We start from the raw sequence: 26,720 nt of genomic DNA on the forward strand, positions 1-26,720 counted from the left end.
AAAGTTCACTGGATTATTTTTGTATCGTCTGAAGTCTCTTTAGGCTATCTTGCTGTGTCCGGTGTCCTGTTGGTGGGGCAATGTCTCTTCCAGCTCTCCCGCCTGGGGAGGCACTTCGTCGGGTCTGCCACAGGAACGCTGGTAGGCTGCGATGGGGCTGCATGTGTGCCAGCTGGGGGCAGCTGCAAACCGCCAATGAGCCAGTAGCCAGTCGCTCGCACAAACCTCAAGGGTGTATGGGTCTTGGTCAGGACATGCTCTCTCTGCCGCAGTTCAGGTGCAGACCCGGTTAGCCGGTAGCCTCTGAGTTTTCCTGTTGGCTAGTTTGGCAATATTGTAGGACTCCATTCCATGTGTATCCGAGATGATGTCGATAGATGCACTTGATGAAGACTGGCGTGGTAGCGTTGCCAGCCATGTGGTGAATCGGGACAACGGCGGGTGATGACTTGCCTTGATGGATGCAGATGTCTAGTCTGGAGTCGATCACCTGAGGCAGGGAGTGGCCAGGTACCTCCATGTTGTCTGGGGAGGCACTTACATGCATGTACTTGTACTTCTTTGGTTGTTGGGACTTTGATGACGAAGGGGTGATGGACACGCTGAGAAACGTAGGGCTCGAGACTCTGTTCGTGCAGGCTGTGCGGCTTACTCTCGGACTCCCGCTGTGCGGTTGCCAGTTCCTTCTCGGGTTATCTCCCTATTCCCTTGCTGTCACTGTGTCAGGACTCACTCCTGTTGTAGCTTGGGTTTTCTTCATCGTCCGGCCCTGCCACTCACGACTTCCCTTCAGACTTCAGCTGGTTGTCTGATTCTTGGTGCAGACCCTTCGGTTACACTTCCACATATCTTGCTGAATGAGGTGTCAGGCACATGGCACTGATGACGTAGCTGCCATTGGGCCTGGACGACAGGTGGCGATGATTAACTAGGAGAGGAAGTTTCTGGATGGACGTCGTAGCCACATGACTGCCTCTTCTGAATCTTGTCTTGCACCGTTGGCATTTGCGGTCAGGAGCAGGGATGCCAATCGACTCCGAGTGCCGACACTCGGGCTGGACGGTCTCACTGTGAAGCGATGGGAGCAACGCGGTTTGCGCTTGCTGCTGCTTACGTGTGGTTCTCCCTTGGTGCTGTCGCCAGGGCCGTCGGTCCGCCTTGGTGGCTGTCAGGTGTCTTTGGAGGTGGTCTTGGCTTGTGGTGCTCCGAGTCCTCGTGCTTCTCGTCTCGTTGTCTTTGACACCCCTGCGTTTGTCCAGCTCTTCGTGGTGACACGATTTCCACTCTTCTTCTTCTTCGGGTGCAATGACATGCACCATGTTCTAATAAGGCCAATGGGGCCGTTGAACTACAATGGTCTCCGGACCACTGAGGCGAAACTTCAGTTGCTCTTCTCGGCTGCATGGCGAGCAGCCACTCATCTTGGGTGCTCCTTCTTCAGGCAGCTTCTCAATGCTCTTACTCCGGGTGTTCCCTCTCCAGGGAATGGCTTCCACGGGCAGTGGTGAGCTGTGGCATCTTGACGCTCCTACTCCAGATGTTCCCTCTCCAGGGAATGGCTTCCACAGGCAGTAGGGAGCGAAGCTCCTGCTCCAGGTGTTCCCTCTCCAGGAAATGGCTTCCGCGGGCAGTAGTGAGCTAGTGGTGGTGGCTGGCCACTTGTGGTGTACGACTCTACTCTCGTCAGCCTTGGATCACTGACGACTCCTGCTTGAGGCAGTGTGAGGGAGAACACTGTGCTGCATTTGGCCCCTTCCGTGCTCCGTTGCTGTGGAGATGTAGGGGATCTCCCTGCTGATTTCAGCAGTGCTTCTTTTCTTTTGGAGAGGTCTCTCTTCCTCCTGGGCATGCACCTGTGCAGGCGCGCTTCTGGGTGCATGCAGCGCACTCCTCGGACTGCGCGCTCTTCTTTGCTAGGGTGCCCTCTTCTGGCACCGGTTGTGCGCGCTCCTTTCTTGCGGTGATGTCCGTTCACTACTGAGGGTGGGTGACACAATTCCTTTGCTTGAGGTGGCATCGGGCAGCCAGTGGAAGTTGAACGCTCTGTGCCCGTCCTCCACGTACTGTCGAGTGGGGCTTGCTTTCCTTCTTGAGCTTTGTTGCTCTTGTCTGCGTAATGCCGGTGCAGCTTTGGGCTTCTTGGGGCTCTTGGTGAGGTGTGTGTGATGGTCTTTCTCCTTCGAAGGTATAGGCAGCTCCTTGGGGCATGTGGTGCACTCTTCTTCAGTCTTGGCTGTGTCTCTTGTGCTGTTCCTGCTGCTGTTCCTGTTGCTGCAGCGACAACCTGTGGCCACCGGGTATCACCGCTCTCTCCATCACAGGCCTTGGCATTCTTTTTCCTCCCCAGTTACTTTCAGCACTCGCTTGACATCACTAGCTAGCTCTGGGCACTACACATCCTAGCCACATTAGTGTTGTACTCAGCAGACTGCTCTTGCTGTGACGCTTATTTTTATGGTGCCTCTCCTCTGTTGTCCTCCTAACATCTTAATATTTTCTTCTGGAGAGGAATTAGCTGCCTCTCTTGGTCAGCTATGTGGGTGAGCACAGATCTCTCCCATTAACAATGCCCAGTTCTCCATAAACTTTCGCCGTTGTGTTTGTATCTTTTATTTATTTCCTTTCACTGCTGTCATGTATATATCTATATTTTTTTCCAGAATAAAACACTGATTTTGCTGCCTCTCCCTTTGCCTCTAAACATCAGCCCCAGCAGCCTGTGCTCCATTTTGCCTATAGCCAGTCATTTCTTCCAGCCCATGGTACTGGAAAGTAGCCACTAGGTGGCGCTGCAGAGCTTACTATGGTAGTCGCGGCCGTTTTCCTTCTTTTCTAGAACCTCCACCGGTTCCATGGTGCTGTATATTGTCCTGCCTAAGCGGGTGTCGTGGAGCAGAGGAGTTGAGGGCAACTCGTCGGGGTTGCTGCCTTCTTTCCAACCTGGTGACCCCTCGAGCTGCAGACACTTCTGTCCTCGACAGTGAATGCTGCCTGGGATACATTCACATTTTCAGTGGAACTTGGTGCGCACTGCGCAGCGATAGTCTTCGGCTGGGGATCTCTCACCATGCGGGCAGCCTGGTTTCTTTTCCTGCGGTTCCGATGGCTGCCCACCACACAGCTCAGGAGGCCCTCTCACCGAAAGCAGCATATCCTCTCAGCTCCCGGTAAGTTTTCTTTCTCTTCGTTTTGTGTAGTTCAGTCGTTCCAGGGTGGGAGGGTGAAGCAGGCAGGTTAGCACATATCCTCACTGCCTGTGCGGGCCATGTACATTGTGCCCACTCTTGCTCAGTAGATGGGACGCTTCTTTCACTTCTCTCGCCCCAGCAGCCGGCTTCCTCAGCTATTCAGCTCCCTGAGGCCTGCCGGGGCGGCACAGTGTCTTACTTCTTCTCTTCACTTTTTCTATGCGGGGGATCAGGCGCTCACTTTCTTAATTATTCCCGCCCCTCGCAGCAGGCTCTCTTACTGCACGGGCTGCTGCCTGGGAATCTCCAGTGCCTCTTCCTCACTCGCAGCGGGTCTCCCACTGTCCGCAGTTGCCTCGCGCCACTCCACCCTTTTCTCGTTGGATGGCAGATGCAGGGCTCATTGCGTGGGCATAGGGAGGCGTTTCCCACTCTTCTTTACACGGGCACCCCCTCGCCGCTCTTCCCGTAACCCGCTGGCTCACCTTAAGCCTGCCGGGTTTTGCAGGCAGATCACATGCGGGGTGGGCTCCCGCTCTGCTTTCTTCATTCGGAGCCTTAGCAGGCCGGCAGCAGGGGTCATGCCACTGGCTCCTTCACTCGCCTTTTCTTCTGCCCTCCCAGGGCATTACATCGCCGGATACATGGGCAGTAGGCTCTTCCAATGCGGGGTGGGCTCCCGCCGCCTCACTTTCAGCACGGGGCCCTTCACACGCCCAGCGGGCGCTCTGCCGAATTTCACCTGCTGCAGGGGGTGCCCTCCACACGGGCAGCATTCTCCCCCTCAACCACCTTCAAAATGTTGGCTGCACACATGCGGGCAAGTCCCGCTCGTCGCCAATGTAATGTTTGGGGGCCCTAGGCCCTCATGCCTGGAGAATGACCACGCAGATATCGATAGTTAGGTTGTAGAATTGGCCACGAGCACGTGCACTCAGGCCCCTTCATTAGCCAGGTCACGTCACTCGTGACGCTGGTGATGGATGGGTGTGGGGTGTGTGTGTGTGCCCACTCCCATAGGGGAGTGGCTACTAAGTCAGTGCCTGGTGAGACACTAGAACTTGTCTCGCAGGACAAAATAGTCATCTTTTAAACCCTAAAGGACATAAGAGGTGTAGTGTCCCAACGATCAATACAAAAACCAAAGGAAATGATGGACGGAGTGTTGAACATTGCAAGCACACACCCCCAGTCAACTGATCTGGGTTTAATCCATCACCGTTCTTTAGCCCACTCTGCCACCCCAGTTCAGACATGGCCATATGCAAATCAGTCTGACCCTGTGCCTCATGGGAACAGTCCAGCCCGAACTGCCAAGCCATGTCTTCCCTGGACCGGAAACAAGCTTCCTAGGACCGGTTTCTGGCATTTCAGCCATCTTCAGCCAGGCTTGCTTGAATCCAGTGGCAAAGTGAGCAAGGGACTCACGTCTGAGCATACCCTGCCAACTTATGGCGAACAAAGCAAAAACTAAAGGAAATGATGGACGGAGTGTTGAACATTGCAAGCACTCACCCCCAGTCAACAGAAATGGGTTTAATCCATCACCGTTCTTTTGCCCACTCTGCCACCCCAGTTCAGACATGGCCATATGCAAATCAGTCTGACCCTGTGCCTCATGGGAACAGTCCAGCCCGAACTGCCAAGCCATGTCTTCCCTGGACCGGAAACAAGCTTCCTAGGACCAGTTTCTGGCATTTCAGCCATCTTCAGCCAGGCTTGCTTGAATCCAGTGGCAAAGTGAGCAAGGGACTCACGTCTGAGCATACCCTGCCAACTTATGGCGAACAAAGCAAAAACCAAAGGAAATGATGGACGGAGTGTTGAACATTGCAAGCACTCACCCCCAGTCAACTGATCTGAGTTTAATCCATCACCGTTCTTTAGCCCACTCTGCCACCCCAGTTCAGACATGGCCATATGCAAATCAGTCTGACCCTGTGCCTCATGGGAACAGTCCAGCCCGAACTGCCAAGCCATGTCTTCCCTGGACCGGAAACAAGCTTCCTAGGACCGGTTTCTGGCATTTCAGGCATCTTCAGCCAGGCTTGCTTGAATCCAGTGGCAAAGTGAGCAAGGGACTCACGTCTGAGCATACCCTGCCAACTTATGGCAAACAAAGCAAAAACCAAAGGAAATGATGGACGGAGTGTTGAACATTGCAAGCACTCACCCCCAGTCAACTGATCTGGGTTTAATCCATCACCGTTCTTTAGCCCACTCTGCCACCCCAGTTCAGACATGGCCATATGCAAATCAGTCTGACCGTGTGCCTCATGGGAACAGTCCAGCCCGAACTGCCAAGCCATGTCTTCCCTGGACCGGAAACAAGCTTCCTAGGACTGGTTTCTGTTGTTTCGATCAATACAACAGATAATGCTTTCTCCACACCCATGGGCATTACGCTCCTCCTTGCCAGTGAGCACACAGACAGCACATGGATTTGAAACAAGCATTGGCATAGCCAATAGGTCTCGCCTTTGGGACCTTATAAGTGTTTAGCCATGCAACAGTTGCATAACTAAATACTTATAAGGTCCCAAAAGCGAGACCTATTGATTATGCCAAGCAGCCGTGAGGCCGCGAAAGTGATCGTGATCAAACATCAAAGCGGCCGTGCGACCGCGAAAGCGAAAGTAATTGCGGCAAAGCACGGCGCGCGCGCCCGCGCACATGCACTGTAGCTCTAGGCTGGCCTGGTAGCACTTTTTGGAGCCCTCTCAATAAGTCTCGCCAGACCAGCGCATGCGCTGGGTCAGGCGAGACCTAAAAACAGAACTCAGATTAAAAAAAAAATCTATTTCAAACCTTAATCCAAGAATACATCTATGATGATCACTTACAAGTATAAAGACCATATCATTATACTCACATTTTACTTGAATGAGTACTACGTTCAACTGTGGGACTACTTCTGTTGTCAACCTCGATTCAAAGAGGGAAGTCCTTTCTATGCTCATGGTTAATAAAGAATTCCTTGTTTAAGCTCAACAAAGGAGAATCTCCACTCAAAGCATTATTATATGAAAGGCCTAAATAATAATAGGAGGTTCAAATACTGACTCACAGAGGGAGATACTAAAGACAGCGGTTAAGATGATTTTGAACAATCCAACAACATACCGAGATTTTGCAAAATCAAAAAGTAAGGTCATCTTCCTTTGAGAGTCCTTTTTTCTTTTTAAATAGACCAGTAAAGGCCGAATAAACTGTGTGCGCAAAACGGCAGTGGACGCAAAAGGGTTTGTGGGGTCTTAAGAGGTTTAGTATGTTGATTATTCTTTTGATGATGTCTTCAGGAATGTGCTCTGCTTTGGGAGTGATAGCACCCGTCTTAAATTTCTGGTGGAGATCGGGAGCTACTTGGTTTACATATAGAGAACCTACAATACACCCTAAAATATGACAAAAGGCTGCAGTAGAGTTGATGAAATATGCTCCCAGTCAGGGGCGTCATCAACTCGCCACTTTAGCAGCTTAAGCGGGGTGGGTACCACTGAACAGTTCTGATTAACATGAAACATGTAATTATTTGTTTCTAGCTCATTTTAGTTTGATCAGAGACTGCTAGTGCCCAAAATGAAACTCAAACACCACTGTTAGGAGCAATAAAAAGGTGTTGTGAGGCGGTGTAACAAATGACACAAGACATTCTGGAAGGAAGAGAAGGGTGGATAGAGGTATGGATGGGGAAATGGGTGGAGAGATGGAGAGATGGTTGGATGGGCAGAATGTTATGTTATGTTATAGAGTTTATAGAGCGCACAGCTGCCCCAGCAAAGGGGCGTCCCGGCGCTAATAACAGTCAAATGGAGAGGACCACCAGGAAAGGCACAGAGAACTACAGTGGGGGAAAGAGATGAGTCTTAGTTGCCTTGCGGAATGCCAGGTAGTTATTTAGGCTGCGGATGGGCAGTGGGAGAGAGTTCCAAAGTTTGGCTGCCAGTGTGCGGAAGGCACGCCCCCAACCCATGCTCTCCTTACCCGAGGAACAATCTCCAGATGTTGGCCCATAGAGCGAAGTTGGCGGGAGGGGATGTAGGGCGAGAGCAGGGTAGCCAGAATGGCAGGTGAAGAGGAGTTCAGGATCTTGAAAGCGAAGCAGAAGGACTTAAATTCCACGCGTCTGGCCACCGGCAACCAATGTAGTCGGCGAATGGAAGTCCTCGGGAGGCCAAGAAGAGTTCTGGCCGCCGTATTCTGAACCCTCTGTAATCTTAAAATCTCTGACTTGTTGTTCCCCAGGTAGAGCCAGCTGGCGTAATCCAGTCTCAACAAAATAGCAGCCTGGATGATAACCTGCCGAGTGGACGGATCAAAGTAACCTAACAATGGTTTAAGTCCCCGCAGAATGCCCGTACAGGTCCCCGCCACTATCTTAGTTTGGGCCTCAAAGCTGAGAGCAGAGTCCACCCAAACACCCAGATTCTTTACCACCAGTTTGGGGGTGGGGACACAGCCCAAGGTTGTAGGCCACCAATGCTCACTCCACAGCTCACCATCCCGCCCAACCAACAGGATTTCAGTCTTGCTTGCGTTAAACTGCAAACAGTTGGCAGACATCCACTCAGAAATGGCCGGGAGATTGATTCGGAACATGGAGGCATCCTGCGCTGAGTTGCCAGACAGTGCCACTAACAACTGTGTATCGTCAGCATACAATACCAGTGTCAGGCCTCTGCTCCTAGCCACCGCTGCTAGAGGTTGAACATACAGATTGAACAGCATAGGGCTCAATGCTGAGCCCTGTGGCACCCCTTGTTGAATAGTATGAATCCGAGAGCAAAAAGGGGTGGCCGACACCTGAAAGGTCCTCTCAGAGAGGAAAGAGGCGAACCAGTCAAGGGCTGAACCCGAAATCCCCGCCTCCTTCAGCAGTTGCAGCAGAATCTGGTGAGAGACCATGTCAAACGCGGCACAGAGATCTAGTCAAATCAGAGCCGACGTACGTCCCTCATCCAGTGCAGCTCTCAGATGTTCAGTCACTGCTAGGAGGGCTGATTCCATACTGTGGCCAGGGTAAAAGCCGTTCTGAGAAATGACCAAGATGTTATTGTCTTCCAGGTAGCGTGTCAGGATGGAATTAATATGGGACTCAGCAATCTTAGATATCCATGGCAGGAGAGTTATGGAATGGAAATTCTCCAGTTTGGCTGTGTCCAAGAAAGGCTTTTTTAACAGGGGAGTCACCCTCGCTTGCTTCCAGGTCCTAGGGACAACTGCCATGGACAGGGACATATTGATCACCTTACACAAAGGAGACAGGAGTACGGGTAGGAAGTTCATAAATTGCCCCGGGTTAAGTGGGTCGGCAGGAGAGCCCGATTTCACCTTGCTGCATAGCACCGCAGCTCGTCCTGAGAGATTGGTGGAAAGGACGTAAGCGTGTAGGTGGTACAGGGACTGAGTGCTGAGACCAAAGATGGAGCAGCTGGCAAGAAGGAATTATAGATGTTCTCCACCTTTTCCATAAAGAAGGTGGCAAGAGCCTCACATAGCTCATCTGATGTCATGCGGGGCGCTGGGGGTAGCCCCGCCTGTTTAAGATCTTTAAGTATTCCAAAGATACATTTAGAGGGGTTTTTACTGCTGTTGAGCTCAGCTGCGTAATAGGCTGCCCGCTCTAACTGGATGGCCCTGAGGTAGTCCTTAATAGCTGCCTGATAACACCCCTTCGAGATCAAATCATGATCACATCTCCACTCCCGTTCCAACCTTTTACAGACTTTACGCATGCTGGCAAGCTTATCGCTGTACCATGGATTAGACTTGGTGTCACAGCGCTTGGACCACCTAGCTGGAATGAGCACGTCTAGTGGCTGACGGATCCAGTACGACAGTGCTTTGTCTGCAGCCTCAGGGTCATCCGGTAGGTTGAGGGCATTTGTAGCCAGAAGGGCATGAAGTTGTTCAGTCTTTAATTTATACCATGGGCGCCTGTAGGAGGAGTGCTGAACCGCTCTCTGAGCGGGTTCTACCCCAGTGAAGAACATAGATATAAGGTAATGATCCGACCAGCACACCGGAACCGGGGGGGTTGACTGTGAGAGAGCGGAGGTTCGAAACAACTGGATCCAGCAAATGGCCAGCACAGTAGGTAGGGCCTTGAACCAGTTGAACCAACTGACATGCCTCAAAGTCCGCCAGGAAGCTACCTATCTCCGGGTCCAGAGGACTATCCAAGTGCAGGGTCAGGTCCCCAATGAGAGTAAAATTGGCTGCTCTCATTACCAACGAACTGACTAATTCTAGGAGTGCTGTCCTGAACTCTTTAGAGGATCCCGGGGGCCAGTAGATCAATAGTCCCGACAGGGTAAAGCCTGCGTTAAAGGAAATCCCGAAACATGCGCACTCCCAGCCAGCCAAAGCAATTTTGGCGAAGGTGTAAGTATAGCAGGATTTAAAAAACACTGCAATACTGCCCCCCCCCCCCCCCCCCCTAGAGCTAGAGTGTCTATTAAGAGTCATGATATTAAAGCCATGGTGGAGCACCAGACCGGGCTCAACCACCGTATCGGCTGACAGCCAGGTTTCCGTTAAAAAAAGAACATCGGGAGCTCGTCCCGCAACAGCTCGTGAACATCGAGAAAATGCTTCACTAGAGAGCGGCAATTAAGACTGCAAATCTTAATGTTGTGCCCTGGGAAGGAAGGCTTCATGGAAGGCAAGTTGGTGGCCCAAGAATCAAAGCCACAATGTATACAGCAAAAAGGGCCCTCAGGCGCCTTGCCCAAAAGCTGATCCCAAGTTTTCACTACCTCCCTAATAGCCATCAGATCGCAGCCAGTATAAACGAGGTTATCTCTGCCCAAACTGCCAGCATGTCTGGCGGCGGCCAGGCGCAGGAGGGCTTGCCTTAGGCGCGCCTGTGGCGCGCCCGCTGCACGTCCGGGGCCTCACCATGTTAAAGTAGGTGAGCGCTGATTTCCAGTACCTCCTCATGATGGATGATGGATAGAATGTATAAATAAAGATCAATGGATGGATATGGAGAAGGATGAATGGATAAAGTAATTGATAAGTGGAAGGATTTAAAGAAAGAAGAAAGGATGGATGGGAAGAGATGCAAGGGCAAATCATGAATGTATGGGCAGAGAAAGTAAAGATAGCAGCAGAGAAGAAATGATGGATGAATGAAGAATAAAGGATGGATACAAAAATGACAAAGAGTGTTAAATAAGGACTGAAAAACTGAAAAAAATGCAGATCGAAGGAAGGAAAGAATAAAAAACACTGAAAGAGAAATAGGGGCAGGGAGGGTATTTCATAACCTCACTTGCTTATTGGCATTTTGGATGTGGTTTAAGTGGGGGTTATTTTATTTATCTGGCTACTCCCTAGCTCTCAGTGTGTGGCGCTAATTACGAGATAGCATCATTAACCAACAACATATTTAACAATTCCAAAATCCACAGCTATAGAAGTACATTTCTTACTAAAACGTGACTTTTGATTCTGTTCTCACCATGCAATCATTGTATTATGGTCAAAGCTCCTCAGTAACACAAGATAGGGTCCCCCCCCCTAGTATCTTGAATCCAGAATCAGACCTCCTAAATACATTTGCCATCTATGTCCAGGAGGTCGGTGAAAAAGCTGGGTGCATGAAAGGCACACTCAAGAAGAAGGGGGAGTACATTTAGGAACAAGCATTAGAAAAGATAACAGGTTTTGCCTTTGCAATATCTTTTGGCTTTGTCAATGCTGTTTTACAATTTACACAGCAGTGAGCTGCTGTGCAACATGGCTTGAAGGAAAAACAAAAAAAGCAATATGACATGGCCACCGTTGACTGAGTTATATAGCTTTTTTTCCTTTAAGCCAATTTGTACTGCAGCACGTGCAGCTGTATAATACGATTAAAATCAGAGCAAGGGGCTGGAGGGGGCAAGCAACACGAGGGAGGAGGGTTGGGGGTTGAGAAACATAACACGGACAGCAGGAGGAGGGCTGGGTGAACAAATCACAGACAACAGGAGGAGGGCAGGCAGGGGGCTAGCAAACAAACCATGTACAGCGGGAGAAGGGTAGGGGATGGGGAACACAAAGTAGAAGGAGGGCAAGGGCAAAGCAACATGTGGGAGGGAGCAGTAACAGGATGCCGGGGGTTACGGAGAAGCTAAAAAAAACAAAAATTAAATAAAAAACCTGCAGAAACCTATGGCCAGTGGATGGGCACTGGTCGCAGACAGGAAGCTGTACTTGGTCCATGCTCCTTGACAAGGGGAGACACAAAGCTCCAGGAGGAAGCTGAAGCAAGGAGGAGGCTCTGAACAATAAGAAGCAAGGAAACAAGAGTGACGTCAGAGTCAAACAGTGGTAAGTAATGGGCAGGCCCCAAGCCCGTTTTAAGCTTTGTTTTTGTGTGCAAGAGTTTTCGCAAGCACAGAGCAAGAGCTGTGCAGGAAAAAAACTAAAAAGGAAGGCTGTGTAGTCCAACGGTGGTGTAGCTGAGGAGTAAGGATGGTCTAGTAAAAGGGCAAAGGTGACTCAATGGTCTGGTGCAGGACGAAACCAAGGAGGCTGAACAGTGAGGCAAACTGTGGTACATTTGGAATGCAAGGGGGACCTAGATGGGGCCAAATGTGCATTGCGCATTTTGAGACAAAGCCGGCATAGTGGGAGAGGGTAGATATCACGGTCTAAAAAGGGTAATACAATCACGGGTGAGGGCAGCATAGGCAGACATGTCCATAGGTGAGGGTTGACACATTAACACTTGAGGTGCAGCTGGGTGATAATCAATATTCCCTGACACAGGAGAAGGAATAGAGCAGCATGATGGTGCCGAGGGATACTCACATTTTCATGCATCATATGCTTCAGAAGTGAGAGTTCACGGTAAGCTCTCTTGGCAAATATCTCAGACTGGAAGGGCCGGTTCAATTTTTTTATGGCAACCTTTACACCCGTCTTCAAGTCCATAGCAGAGCTATTGGGAACATAAAGGGTTAATATTATAAGCACACAACCCATCACATCAGCTGAATCATAACCCACATTCAAGAGATCCCTATGCCAAACCCTGTTCATGCCGCTTGGATCATCATTCCTGAAGGTACCCACCCTCAAAACACAATTCAGCCAATGAATTGTTACTTCTTTTTATTGGAGTTTATAATTCTAAGATCACTGAATAACACGTAACACTAAGTGAAAGAAAAGACTATTGCAACCACCCCAACTACTCTTCTAGCTAACACTTCGCAAAGTGTTTAGCATTACGTGTCCAACATCAAATTATTTAGCCTTACATACATTTATATAAACTGAGTGGGTATGACTCAACTGCACCATCCTTAGGATATTTTAAATATATATATGGCATTGAAATGTAATTTGATATGATTATCATTGATCTCCTTAAATAAATTGAAAGTTATGTGGCTTTTTCAGACCACTCTCCACCCACCACAGCCCAGGGGTTGTTCTTCAATTATATACACATTTTTAGGTATGATTTGCCAGTGCAGCGGTCACATACCTTATGTTATCAACAGCAACAAAGCTTTAAAAGGCGCTACTTAGAGAGGGCCCACGTGTTGATCTGCTTTCTTACTGGATTTGATTGAGCGTTAGGTGTATGCTTCCTCTGAAAAAAGCGCCTGTATTCCACTATTTACAATCAATGCAACAGACCAGAGTTGGCTTTGCCAACGAGACAATGTTCAGGGCTCTGGGACTAACAGTTTCAATGGGAGAAGTTACGTCAGATGCCATTGGTCGGATTTGCTTCTTATGAAATGTTACGACCAAGGCGCTAGGTCTGACTTCTTTATCGTAAAAAGCATACTCTAAGCGCAATAAGCCTGTCAGGGTAGCTTGTTACTATACTGTATCAATTCCTTAAAGTATGTATTTTATTATATGAAATATCACGTACTAGCATTGTAGTCAAGGAAAAGGGTGTTGGTTACCCCTTCTGACAAACCCAGCGGGTAGAAGATCTGAATTGTAACAAGCCTCGTGAAGTTCTCTTAGGAACAGTTTTATATTTTATTTCCCAACTGTAACTTTGTACATATTTGTAATTTATGACTGTTTGCATGATGGTTGCCTGGTGGTAAATACGTTCAATACAGTAGGTCTGAGTTGGTTATTTTGACACGCCCATGATAAAGGGTATATGCCTCAAACTGTTGTTCGCATATCTCAAATCTACCAATTCAGATACACAAAAGTCTCTCTGCAGCCCAAGTGGCACTTTTTTGTCAAATAAAGATCTTGAAAACGATTGTATAGATTTACACCAAAACAGTTTGTTGACTTCTTAGGATGTGGGGCACGGGCCGCGCATCCAGCTGCTTCTGCGCATGGCCAAAGGCCAGGCACATCGTTGCATGGCTGCACGAAGCGTTGAATGCAAGGCCTCGCTACATGTCATGCTCTGTGGTCAACTCTTGCTGCATACGGTCAAAATCCACGCACAACAAGGATTCACAAGGGAGGCTGCGTATAGCGCTTGGTCACCCCCAGCGAGTGCTGGTCATGGGTTGGCCTGCAGCCCACCCTGCTGCTGCGATCAGGAGCAGCATGGGGTTATCTGCATGGAAGACTGAGCACTGGACATGACCGTAAGAGGATTGGCTGCAATTTCTGGTGATCCTTATATGTTAAGTCACCTCCACAGACTAACGGACACACTGGCGGTAGGTGCACCAGGAGTACTGATCTGGAGGCAGGCCACCAACCGACACGGACACTGGGTAGCTTTAACTTCAACTGTTTTCCCTGGAACCGTGCAACAACATTCCTAGATGGCACAGAAGCTTCTGGAAGGTGGATAACAATTCCACCTTCCAAGGTGCAAACCACAACAAACCCCCATCCAAGGAGAAAATAACATAGTAATCCACAAACCTATAAACGTAGAAATGAGTACAAAACGTTTTAAGGAAGAAAAAAACATGGAATAGATAGAGAGAAACATGGAAACACAGAGGAAGTTAAAAGAGAATACATTACACGAAAAGTAACCTTCTCAAATCAAATCAAATCAGCTTTATTCGGTAAGTTAATTTCAAACCATAAAAGCATGTGCAATTTTACATTTCGACATTTGTACAATACAGGAACGAATAGATTAAAAGCGTTAATACAATTTTAAAATAGCTCATATAAACGATATAATGGAAGTATGTGCAAAATAGCAATCTTAGGAGCAAAACAGGGTCAGATTATTATCATTTTTCTTTGCATATCCATAGATTTAGCTCTCACTATGTACAGTTCTACATTCAAGCATTTGGTTCTGTGCAATACAAATAGATTAAAAATTAATATATTTTAAAAAAAGGTCAAAATGAGCTTTACGATAAAAATGTACATATGAAGCCACAGTCTTGAAATGAAGGATGATCAATTATTATCATTATGTTTTGAATAGTCATGAATTTTATAGATTATCACTTTTCAGGCGGAAAGAAAGATGGCCCCCATTGTGCAATATTAGGATGCTTTGGGGGATACACCCAAATCAACGTTGGGTACCTTATGTTTAAAGCAGTCCGTCATAACATTTTGATAAAATTAGATGGTAAGTCTTCGGTAGTATTTAGGCACTATCACTATTCACAAAAGGGTCTGAAGCTATGTTATTTTGACGTTTGATGAGATTCTTTAAAAAGAATATAACATTTGAAATTATACAATCATTGTCAAGACGTTTAAGCACCATAAAAGCGGGACGACATTGTCGAATGCCCCACATTTTCAAAATTGGGACTAACCATTTTCTTCTCAGATCTTTATAAAATTTACAAAACAGAGTAACATGGATTGTTGATTGCTGAGAAATGTCATCACGCGGACAGGTTGGTGAATTCTTGGACCAGTTGTTAACAGATGGAAAGGTAACCAACCTGTGAAAATTATTCAGCCGGAAACGAGTAAGAACAAATCTATCATAACCGTTTACAGTGATTTGTAAATACAATTGCATACCAAAGGAGGAAGTTATCATAAGGTTAGAAATGACAGTAGGTTTTGTTGCTTCACTCGTAAATCTCAACCTCTCCATATGGTGCATACATGATTTCTTAAAATCTTTCCCTGAAACGGCTAACATTGAGAGTGGGTTGTAGAAATATTCAGGTTTTCCAATGTCTACCATGAAATCCCTCACATATTTAATCCATTCTATGTCAAGGGAATAATCCAGCTTTAGTACGTCCTGGAGCACCAACTGGTTAAGTTCATTGGACTGTGACCTCCATATGCGATGCCACAGGGTCACAGGTTGGATTTTTATAATATCCGTTATGTAGGGAACTCCTGCCTCAACATGGCAGACATATGTGGAAATAGAAGCCGGCACAGCTAATAAGTATCTGAGGAATGCATTTTCCACTTTCTGTAAGACAGAAACGATACAGTGGCCCCAAACCCCTGCTCTGTACGTAGCTACGCTCATGCACTTTGCATTATATATCTTGATTAGTTCAAAGGGAGTCCTTTTTCCTAGTTTTTTTGAGAAGTTGACAAGTGCTGATGTGGCTCTCATGAAAAGAAGTTTTCTTGTATTAATTGCTTGGCCCCAAGTGCCTTTATCGTCAATTAATATCCCCAAGTATGGGTAGGTGGATGTAGTGGCCAGTTTATTCCCATTTAGGAATAGATCCCTTCCTTTCTTGCTGCCTTTACCACAGTTCATCACGAATGTTTTTCTGACATTTATATTCAAATCGATATCCTGCATAAAGGTATTGTAGGATTCCAATGCCCGCTGTAGAGCCAATGGGGTCCTTGCTAAAATGACGGCATCGTCCGCATAGAGCAATGCTGGTATGCGTCTGATTGCCGAGTTCTGTTGCACTTGGGGGACGTCCTGGCTTCCTTCCAGTAAGGCCTTTTCAAGGCCATTTGTGTATAGTGTAAAAAGGAACGGAGCCAGGACGCACCCCTGTCTTACCCCTCTATACACCCTGAATGGCGAGGTACATTCACCTGCTGGCCCATAACGGACACGTGCTGTAGCATTGCTATAGAGGGCTTTCAAAACATTGATTAGGGATGCTTCTACCTCCATTTCTTTCAGGATGTTCCATAATTTCTTGTGTGAAACACAATCGAAGGCCGCGGAGAGGTCTACAAACGCCAAATGTAGTTTACCTCTCCGCGCCTTCGTGTATTTGCCCATCAGGATAGACAGGTTAAGGCCCTGATCAATTTTGCTCCGGCCTTCCCTGAAGCCGAACTGAAGGTCAGATACTAAATTCTTTTCAGTTGCCCATGTTTGTAACCTTGACAGAAGTATCCTTCCTCCCACTTTGCCCAATGAATCCAATAATGAGATTGGTCTGTAGCAGGAAGGATCCTGTCTATTACCTTTCTTGTAAATAGGGACCCTGATGGATTCGGTCCAACTTTTAATCAGGCCCATCGAGGAGGTTGCGTTAAGGACGCGTGTTAGTAATGGAGCCCAAAGGTCGGTGTTATGTTTTTAAATGTCAACAGGGACCCCGTCGGGTCCTGGGGCCTTGGAGCCTTTACTTTCGTTTAGTGCTAATAGCACTTCTTTTAACGAAAAGGATACCTCAATTGGATGGACCACACTATCTTCAGAAGAAGGTAATATTGGGGTATTCCTAGATGTAATCCCCTCGGGAAAGCCAAAGATTTTTGAAAAATGGCTCACCCATTGGTGTTCATCTATCGTTGCGTCCAGTGAGGGGGTACTTTCAGAGGAGAAAAAAGGAGATCTGATTACTTTCCAAAAAGCCTTACTATCTTTTTGGATGCTAGCCCTATGCAGATCTTCCCACAGGGAATTTTTTAATGCCTTTTTTCTTAACTTTATGGCCTGATTGTATAATTTTCTTGCTTGCTGAATACCGAGTTTATCCGTTTCCTTATTGTGAATGGCTTTTTTTAGTGCACGGTGGGCTTTTGTGCAATTAGTATCAAACCACCTAAATTTCTTTTGGTCCCCCCTTTTTTTCTCTACGCTCAAACAGTTTTTTATTATTGCCGTAATGTTTTGAAAACTATCTAAGACCAGCGAAGGAGGAGAATTTTCATTTAAGCACGTCATGATTTGGTCCAAGGCCTTATCCACTACTGAATGTGTTGTTAAGTCGGGGTCTATCAATTCCCATTTCAATGAATAACCGTTTATACTATCAACAGCCACATTAGTGCAAGTATGATTAAGTTTATTCATCTTATTTTTATTTTGATGGTTGACATTTTTAGCTATGATTCTTACTGTTTGCGGGAAATGGTCACTTATAGCTATCTTATGTTTTTTGAATTGCGTTACCCTGCTACCAAAAAGGCTTGAGACCAAAATAAAATCTATAAAAGTAACCTTCTCACTGTTCAACCATCCTCTCTCATGTATGTTTAAATCCATCCAAGTAGGATTCGACTTTGCATTTCCAAGCCTACCTTTCTTCCAAAAGAATGATGACTTGGAGGTCACACAACTGGGCGTGTTACGATGTGCCCTCCGCATTTAAAAGAGAACACCACCTAAGGATCCCTACACTCAAGCACCCTTTGAGCACAGGATTTAACCAACGTATTCAGGCGCTCAGAATGGGCTTGCAGTGAATACAGCGCCGGTTTGAGGTGCACAATGGAGAGACTCGTAAGAAATTCTTGCATTTAATGAGGGATCAACTGAACTCCATTGTCTGTAAAATGTAGTTGGGAACCCCTTGCCATGAAAACTCCTCTTTTAGAAACTCTATCACAACATTTGTGTTAATCGGACTCACACATTTAGTCACAACACAATTGGACATATAATCCAATACCAATATCACATAACATTCTCCTGGAGGTAAAAGGAGGAAAGGACCCATAAAATCCAATCCAAATTTTATCCGCGTTCCTTACACTGGACCGTCCAAACCTGTCCACCAAAACAATTCTCTCACTCTGGCTTTAGTAAGACTTCTTCCGAGATCACCCTTGTGCGCCAGATTAACTACTTTTTCTCTTAATTGTCTGGAAGGAATCACCCTTGTTGCTCTGAATAACTCTGCACCAGTCCAATTCAACTCCTCACTTACGTTCCAAAACCTTTCCAATTTGCCAGAGAAATCTTTATACTCAGGCCACCCCTTCACACTAAATTTCCGGAGAACCTTAGCTTCAACATCGTGCCCCTTCGCCAATTTCCTTTCATCTTTACTAATGGTATCCTCACATATCCAATTAACTGGACAACTCTCGGGCACTTCAGCCTCTTTATCATCAGGCAGGTAAGAAAAACAACCTGTAACCTTTTTTTTTCAGGCTGGAAAAATTATTTCAGCCAACCGGTCTAACCACCTCCTGATCCTTGGAGTGACCTCATAATTCTTTCTGGTAGAAAATATCTGGACTAGGGGGCCCTATGACCAGCCCTGACAACAAATTGTATCCCCCAAATATAAAACTGAAAATGTTTAATCCCCTATACACAGGCTGCTTCTCTCTCCATAACCGGCAAACGTTACACAGCTCCTCTAAGCCACAACCTGCTCTTCGCCATTCCCCATTTCAATCAATCAGGGAATTTATAAGCGCGCTACTCACCTGTTAGGGTCTCAAGGCGCTGGGGTTCAGCCGAAGAGCCAGGTCTTGAGAGACTTCCTGAAGGTGTTCAGGGAGGGGGCGCGTCTGATGTGTGTAGGGAGCTCGTTCCAGGTCTTGGCCACGATGTAGGAGAAGGATCTTCCTCCTGCTTTGGCTCTGTGGATGCGAGGGGTTTCGGCGAGGGCGAGGTTGGCTGATCCGAGGTTTCTTTTGGGTACGTGGAGGGTGACTATCGTTGGGGTATTTGGGTCCAGTGTTGTGCAGGCATTTGTAGGCGTGGCTGAGGATCTTGAAGGTGACTTCTCCACGGGGAGCCAGTAGAGCTTCCGGAGGGGTTGGCTGATGTGCTCATGTCAAGGGATGTCGAGGACGAGTCTGGCAGCGGTGTTCTGTATCGTCTGGAGTTTGCGGAGTAGGGATTTGTTTATGCTGGCATAGAGTGTGTTTCCATAGTCCAGCCTGCTGGTGATGAGTGCGTGGGTGACTGTCTTCCTTGACTCGGGGGAGATCCATTTGAATGTCTTACGGAGGATGCGGGGGCTGTTGAAGCAGCTGGAGGCGACGGCGTTGACCTGTCGGTTCATGGACAGGGATGAGTCGAGTACGATGCAGAGGTTTCTGGCATGGCCTGTGGGTTGCCGAGGGTGGTGGGCCACCAGGTGTTGTCCCATGGTGAGGGGGTGGTTCCGAGGAAGAGGACTTCTGTCTTCTCGGAGTTGAGCTTTAGGTAGCTGTTGGTCATCCAGGCTGCGACATCCTGCATTCTTTTCTGGAAGTTGAGTTTGGCGGTGGTGGGGTCCTTGGTAAGGGAGAGGATGAGCTGGGTGTCGTCGGCGTAGGATACAATGCTGAGGGCTTGTTGTTGGGCAATGGTGGCGAGGGTGGGCCACGTAGATGATGAAGAGGGTCGGGCTGAGAGATGACACCTGTGGGACTCCGCAGGTGATTTCCGAGGGATCGGAGAGAAAGGGCAGCAGTCTGATCCTTTGGCTTCTGCCGGTGAGCAATGACCGGATCCAGTCGAGGGCGGTTCCTTGTAAGCTGGCGTCATGTAGTCTGGTTACGAGTGTGCAATGGGAGACGGTGTCTAAAGCTGCTGATAGGTCAAGTAGGATCAGGGCTGCGGTGTGGCCTTGATCAAGGAGGGTGCAGAAGTCGTCTGTGACGGTGAATACGGTGGCCTCGGTGCTGTGGTTGCTTCGGAATCCAGATTGAGACGGGTAGAGGATAGCGTTTTCTTCGATGAATGTTGTCAATTCTGTGTTGACTGTTTTCTCCGTGACTTTGGCAGCAAAGGGGAGAAGCAAGGTGGGCTGGTAGTTTTTGGAGGTCCGTGGGATCAGCTGATGGCTTCTTGAGCAGGGGCCTGACTTCTGCACTTTTCCAAGGTGGTGTTAATGGTGCGTTGGAGGTCATGTGCGATGGCGGCTCTGTGGTGGATGTGTGGTGGGCAGGGGTCGGTAAGGGCCCCTGAGTGGATGCTTTTCATGGTTGAGGCGGTCTCCTCGGCCGTCATCGGAGTCCAGGAGGAGATGATGGACCTGGCGTCTGGGGGTCAGGTCAGCTACAGAGTCGGGAGTGTGGTCGACGAAGTTGTCGTAGAGGTTTTATATCTTCAGGTGGAAGTAGTAGCTGAGCTTGTCGCAGAGGTCTTGGGACGGGGTGATGTTAGTGGCTTCGCTGTGGGGATTGGTGAATTGCTGGATGACACTGAAAAGTTCCTTGGAGTTGCTGGAGTTGGTGAGGATTTTGTTGTGGTTCAAGGTCCTTTTGGTGGTTCGGATTTGGTGGTGGTAGTCCGTCATGGCGTCCTTGTAGGTGGTGTAGTCCTTGCCCCCTCAACAGCACCGTAAAAAAGAGGAGTTCTGAATGTGTGCTGTCCAAATATGTTTTGTGTTTGTTTGAATAGACTATAATGTTGCTCCATGTGTAATAAGACTCTACGGCACATATAGGGTTCACATGACAGCTGACTCTTAGATCACTATGGCATTGTCCTCAGGGTGGGCAGTGGGTGCAGGCAAGTTTCTACGTTCATGTTCAAATACTATCTTTTTTAATAAATGTCTCTAAATGAGTGATATAATCTGATACACTAAGGGAAAAGGCTTCCCCAAGAAATATACTTTTTTGAGTATTGAAGCGACTTTATTTAATTTTTACATGATGTTTGTTGCATGATTTACCCGTCAAATATTTCCGAGGCTTGGCTCATGCACGGGCTTCTAGAACCAAGCAACACTCCTCACTCGGCTCTCCTGGTTTATTTGTTGGCTCGCCCACCTCTAATGAAAATATAAATATAAGTACATAAACATATATACACACACAAATCTGTCTTCTACAGCTACCTAGCCAGAACGTTTGCCACATCAGGGCCGATGCTGTGCTGATGGAGCCAGCTGGCCAGTTCAATATCCCCATCGCATCAGTTGCTATAAAAATCAGTTCACACTTTTATGCTATATGATGATTTATATAGCGCACTAATCGCCCAAGAGGTTGTCCAGGCGCTTGAGCAGGTGTTATATGAAGAGCCAGGTCTTCAGCTTCTTGCAGCAAGTAGGGAGGAGGAGGCTCCAATGTGTTGAGGGATGTTGTTCGATATCTTGTGTGAGATGTAGGAGAATGAGCAACATCCAGTTTTGCTTTTGCAGATGTGGGAGTGTGTGTGTGAGTGAGAGTAAGGCAGAGCGTAGATGTCTGGTGGGTCAGTGAAAGTGTAAGTAGGTGTTCGGGTATTCTGGTCCAGTGTTGTGTAGGGCTTTGTATGTGTATGTGTGTGTGTATGTGTGAGAAGTTTGAATGGCTGTGCTTGTGAATCGAAAGCCAGTGAATGAACTGAGGTGCAGTGTGATGTGGGTGTGATGTGGAAGGTGGAATAAGAGTCTTGCTGCAGTGTTCGAGATAATCTGGAGTCTGTGTAGGAGTTGTTGGAGATTCCAGAGTAGAGTTTTGCCGTAGTCCAGCTGGCTGGTGGCGAGTGCTTGTGTGATGGTCTGTCTGGTGTTCTGAGGCAGCCCTTTGAAGACGTTTCGCATCATGTGTAAGATGTGGAAGCAGGAGGGGCACACTGCATCGACTTGATCTGTCATGTTGAACTTGTCATCTTGGATGATTCCTAAATTGCTTGCGAGGACTATGGGTGTGGGTGTTGGTCCTAGCTCCGACAGACACCAGGTGGAGTCCCATGGGTAGGTCTTGTTGTCAAAGACCAGTACTTCAATGTTGTCAGACCTGAGCTTCAGACAGTTGGTTCGGATCCAATCAGCTACCGTGGTCATGTAGTTGGTGAATTTGGTTCTGGTGGTGGTTGTCTTGTCCATCAGGGACAGGATGAGTTAGTGTCATCGGCATAGGAGAGGACTGTGATGTCTTGTGATCAGATGATGTTGGCGAGACGTGTCATGTATATGTTAAAATGTGTAGGGCTGAGGTGCGATACCCCTGGGACTCTGCATATCAATTTCTTGGTCTCTGATGTGAAGGGTGGCAGCCTTACCCATTGGGTTCTTCCCATGAGGTGGGAACAGATCCATTTGAGAGCAGGTTCTTGTATGCCAATCTCGTGGAGTCTTCGGATGGGGGTGTTGGGAGAGACAGTGTTGAAGTATTGAAGGCTTCGCAGAGGTCAAGTAGGATGATGACCGCTATTTCTCCTCAGTCCAGGATGATTCGAATGTTGTTGGTGTCTTCGATGAGCACGGGTTTAGAGCTGTGGTTCTTTTTGAATCCTGATGGAGTGTTGCCTCGAAGATGGTGAAGTTGAGGTGGGTTTTGAGTTGCTTGTTGATGGCCTTATCAATCACTTTGATGGATAGGGGAGCAGGGAGATGAGTCAGAAGTTGCATAGTTAATTGGGGTTGACAGTGGGCTGCTTGAGGAGCGTGTTGATTTCTGCAAGTTTCCATTTATCTGGGAAAGTGGCAGATGTGATGGAAGTGTTGATGATGTGGGTCACGTTGGTGCCGATTGGTGATGTCCCAAGTTGTAGATATGGGGGGGGCATGGGTCCGTTGGGGCCCCTGAGTGGATGGTCTATATGATTGCCACTGTGTTGTTTCTTGTGAGGGTTGTCCATTCAGTCAGGTGGCTGTCTTGGTTGGTGGTGGGTAGGTTAGCAATGAGCTCTCTGGGGTTGGGTTGTTGTGCGAAGTTGCTGTAGATGTTTGTGATTTTGCCATGGAAGAAATTGTATAGGTTGTCACAGAGACTCTTAACAGAGAGGCAGCAATTTTGTTGACCGTGACTCAGTGCAAGGTAAAATCTTTGATGATCGAGAAGATTTCCTTGCAGCTGTTGGAGCTTCCTGTGATGCAGTCCACTTGTGCTTTTTCCTGGTGTCTCTTATTTGCTGGTGACTGTCTCAGAGCGCAGCCTTGTAGGTAGTTCTGTCGGTGGTGTTGTGCTGGCTTGCCATTTCTTTTCTAGCGGTTTACAGTCTCGTATGGTGTCTCGGGGATCTTCTGTGTACCAGCCGGCCTGCTCCTTTGATCTACTATGCTTGTTGGATTTGATGGGTGTGAGGTAATCCACGCAGTTCTTGATCCAGGTGTTGAAGTTGTCGATGTCTTGTTGAGGTGGTCTGTGGGGCTAGGTTGATCCATGCTGAGGGCGCTGAGCCAGTCTGCTTCTGTGATTTTGCCCTACCTGCGTCTTGGAATGGTGAACCTGGTAGGGGTGTTGACTTTAGATGTGTTGATTTTGAAGTGGATGATGGAGTGGTCAGTCTGTGCGAGCGATTTGGTGGAGTTGTATTTGATGCAGTTGCTTGTGGTGAAGATGAGGTCTAGAGTCTGTCTTGCAGTATGTGTTGGTTCTGAGACAAGCTGGGTGAGTCCAATGTTGCTCAAACTTTCGAGGAGTGCTGAGTAAAAGCACCTGACATCATAAAATCTAAAACTCTATTGTGAGTGCACTACACATAGCTCCTGTAGTAATGTTCCCATGAGAAGACGGCAGTCCTAGTTTATAATCGCATTTGAGACCCGGGTCCACTAGCCTGTAAACTACCCCCTATTTTTGTTGTCAATTTTGTTTTATTTTATTGACCAAAAACTGTTTGTGTGCCAGTCTGCTCCGCAAATGGCGATAGTTCATCAACTGATACAGGTAAGCTGGAGGTCTAGGTCTCAGGCCGAAGAAACGTTACGCACGTCTCCTCCGCTTATTTTTTTTGCAAAGCAATCCATGAACCTAAAAAATGCGCATTTTAAGGTGGTGTTCGGGGATCAAAACAGGCTAACACTGCACCTCTACATGATCTGACCTCCTTATCAATCCAACCACTTCGTAATAGGGCCTTTCTTTCCTTCAAGAGGTTGGGGCACAAAAGCAGTACGTGCAAAAGATCTTCCCTATGTTGGCAGCAAAGCCAGCATGTTTCCAAGGCACAGTCTCTTTTCCATTTGGGGAGATGACCGATCGTAGGAATCACCCCTATTCTCAGTTTTAAGAAGCGGAGCTTAGTATGTGCACTGAAGGTGAGAGTTAGATAACTCTGAGGTTTCTGCTGAGCATAAGTGCTAAGAGTCATCCAACCATGGCTTCTAATGGAAAGGCTGACCCTATCTTCGACTGAGGAAAGTCTTTTTGCACTGAGTTTTGTTAGCCTCTTAAATTCGTTTTGGCTTACATGTAAGTCCCAGAGCTCGCTCAGGCCGAGTGCGCTGAGCCCACAGGACAGATAGCGGTGCCCAGCTGGCCATCGTCTTGTGTTCAGCTGGGCCCATAAGTGGTGAGCCAAGCTACCCTCCTTTGACTCCCTCAGCTTATGACAGCTTATTAGAAACGTCGCCATTCGGCCCATAGACTATCAGCAGATGCCAAATTCCAGCCTAATTTGTGCTGGTGAAATGTGGAAAGGTAGCTGGAAAGTCGTTCTGAAATTTTTTGTGACTAATTTATCTAGTTGCCCGCTGTCTAGCCCTTTTAGCCCCTCACTTCCGTAGGTTAAAGTTGGAATTACCTTTGCCTGGGCCACTTGAAGGGTTGGAACAAAAGTTGGGCTAAATATTTTCTTGTGAATGGAGTTAAGTGCAAATGCTAATGCAGTTCCTTTCTTTTTTTGTTAACCCAGTTGGCTCTTGTATCTGCCGTTGTTATTAAGGAAGACTCCTAAGTACTTGTTGCAGCTGATTTCTTCTATTTTTTCCAAATTTAAAACCTATGCCAGCTTCTTGGGCCTTCCTGAGCGAACAGCCAGAATTTTAGTTTTCTTGTTATTGATCTGAAGCCCATTCCTGTTTCAATATGCGGCGGTTGTGTCCAGGAGCCGTTGTAGGCCTATCTTTGTGTGACTCAAGAGAACCACGTCGTTAGCATACAATAGGTTTGAGAGGTGGAGACTACCTATTTTGGGTGGGTGCGAATTAGCTAAATTCAGGGCTTCCAGGAGATCGGATACAAATAAATTAAAAAGTGTGGGGGCCAGGACACACCCTTGCTTAAGGCCTTGCGTTGTCGAAATTGGACGTGACAGTCTTGAACCATCTCCGATCTTGATCCTGACCCACGTGTCCTGATGCAAAAGCTGCAGGGCTCTCAATAGGCTAATTGGGATGTTCAATAGCGAAAGCTTCTGCCACAGCTTAGACCTATAGACTTTGTCAAAAGCCGATTTCTAATCAATAAACCCCATGTATATGGGACCAGTACTGATCTCTGCCTGGTCGTTTAAAAGGGAGAGTGCCATGAGATTAACCGCAGTGCCAGTGTTGCTTGTAAATCCAGTTTGGTTTGATGGAATTATTGAACATGCTTCAGCCCATGCCCGAAGTGAATTTAGCAATATCCCTGCGAAATACTTCGCCTTGTTATCAATTAAGGCAACCAGTCGATAATTGCCTGGAGATTTTTTTATCTCCTCCTTTAAAAATTGAGACGAGGATCGATCCTTGCCATGAGGGCTGAATGATGTTCTTTTCTAAGATGGTAGAGTAAAGAGGAGCTAACTGAATGGCCCAGAAAGCAGGGTCCTCCTTAAACAGGGCTGATGGAATGCCTCCTGGGCCTGGGGCCTCATCTTTTTGTCCTTTTTCAATCTGCTTTTGGATTGTTGCCGCTATATGGGAATGCTCCAGAGGTGAGTTGCCCTCAAACCATGTTTGAACCTCCCGGGCTTTACGGCCCACTGATCCAATAACCTGATTATGGTTATGTTCTTGTAGATCATTAAAATGACTATTCAGGAAAAGATACCATTTGGATTCCAGTATGTTAGACGAGGCAACTTTAGGGGCTCTGCCCCCTAAGCTATTTATGGTGCGCCAGAACCTCGCAGAGTTACTGGACCTTATATCATGTTGTAGTCTGGCCCAGAAGGAATTCCAATAGTTCCTTTGTTGTTCCCGTTTGGCAGCCTTCAAATAGCTTTGGGCCTCTCTTAATTTAGTTATAGTTGGTGGGTTCATTGGCTTCCTTTTAAGTTCCCGCCATAGCCGATTCAAGCTGCGTTTGGCAGACCGGATCACAGGGATCCCAAGGAGTCGGCTGTTTGGACCCTGACACTTGTGTGTGCTTTATCGGTTTTGCGTGCCTGGCTACCAAGTTGTCTGAGAATCTTGTCCAGTTGGTGATTGTATCCTCCATTGGCCTGAAAGTGTTCCCGTTTATGTGCTTTGCTTCTGTCGCAGAGAGACGTAGATTATTGACTGAGCACTTGATGCATTTTAAGTTGATAGTGAAGCTTTCGAAGGCTTGAGCCGCTGCTTGGTCATGTTGCATCAGCCTAATGCTGAAGGTAATTTCTTGGGGGCTGTGATCACTGTTCAATTTATTGGCAAACCCAGAGACAACGTTCAAGAGAAAGAGGCTGACAAAGGAGTAATCGATCAAAGACGTACCGATTTAGATAGAAATGAGAGCCCAGGCGGCTTGTCAGGAAGAAAACGCCTGTTAAGGGCTCTAAGTCCAAGATGTTCCAAATTGCCCTGGAGAGCTCGGCCCTTTGGGTCCTCCCTACTCCACCCAGGACGATCCTGCGGTGGAATGACCCACTCGCCTTCC

General features: G+C 47.5%; 1 protein-coding gene across 1 annotated transcript in view; it reads right to left on the bottom strand.

Moving 5' to 3' along the window:
• The window catches only part of MAPK13 (mitogen-activated protein kinase 13), a 406,359-nt gene that overhangs the window by 103,563 nt on the left and 276,076 nt on the right, over positions 1 to 26,720 (bottom strand). Inside the window, exon 2 of the mRNA XM_085651056.1 lies at positions 11,991 to 12,120. Coding sequence (XP_085507182.1) covers positions 11,991 to 12,120 — 130 coding nt within the window. The remainder of the gene's footprint in view (positions 1 to 11,990; positions 12,121 to 26,720) is intronic.

This window comes from Triturus cristatus, chromosome 1_1 (assembly GCF_964204655.1).
Source record: "Triturus cristatus chromosome 1_1, aTriCri1.1, whole genome shotgun sequence".
NCBI classification, from domain to species: Eukaryota; Metazoa; Chordata; class Amphibia; order Caudata; family Salamandridae; genus Triturus; species Triturus cristatus.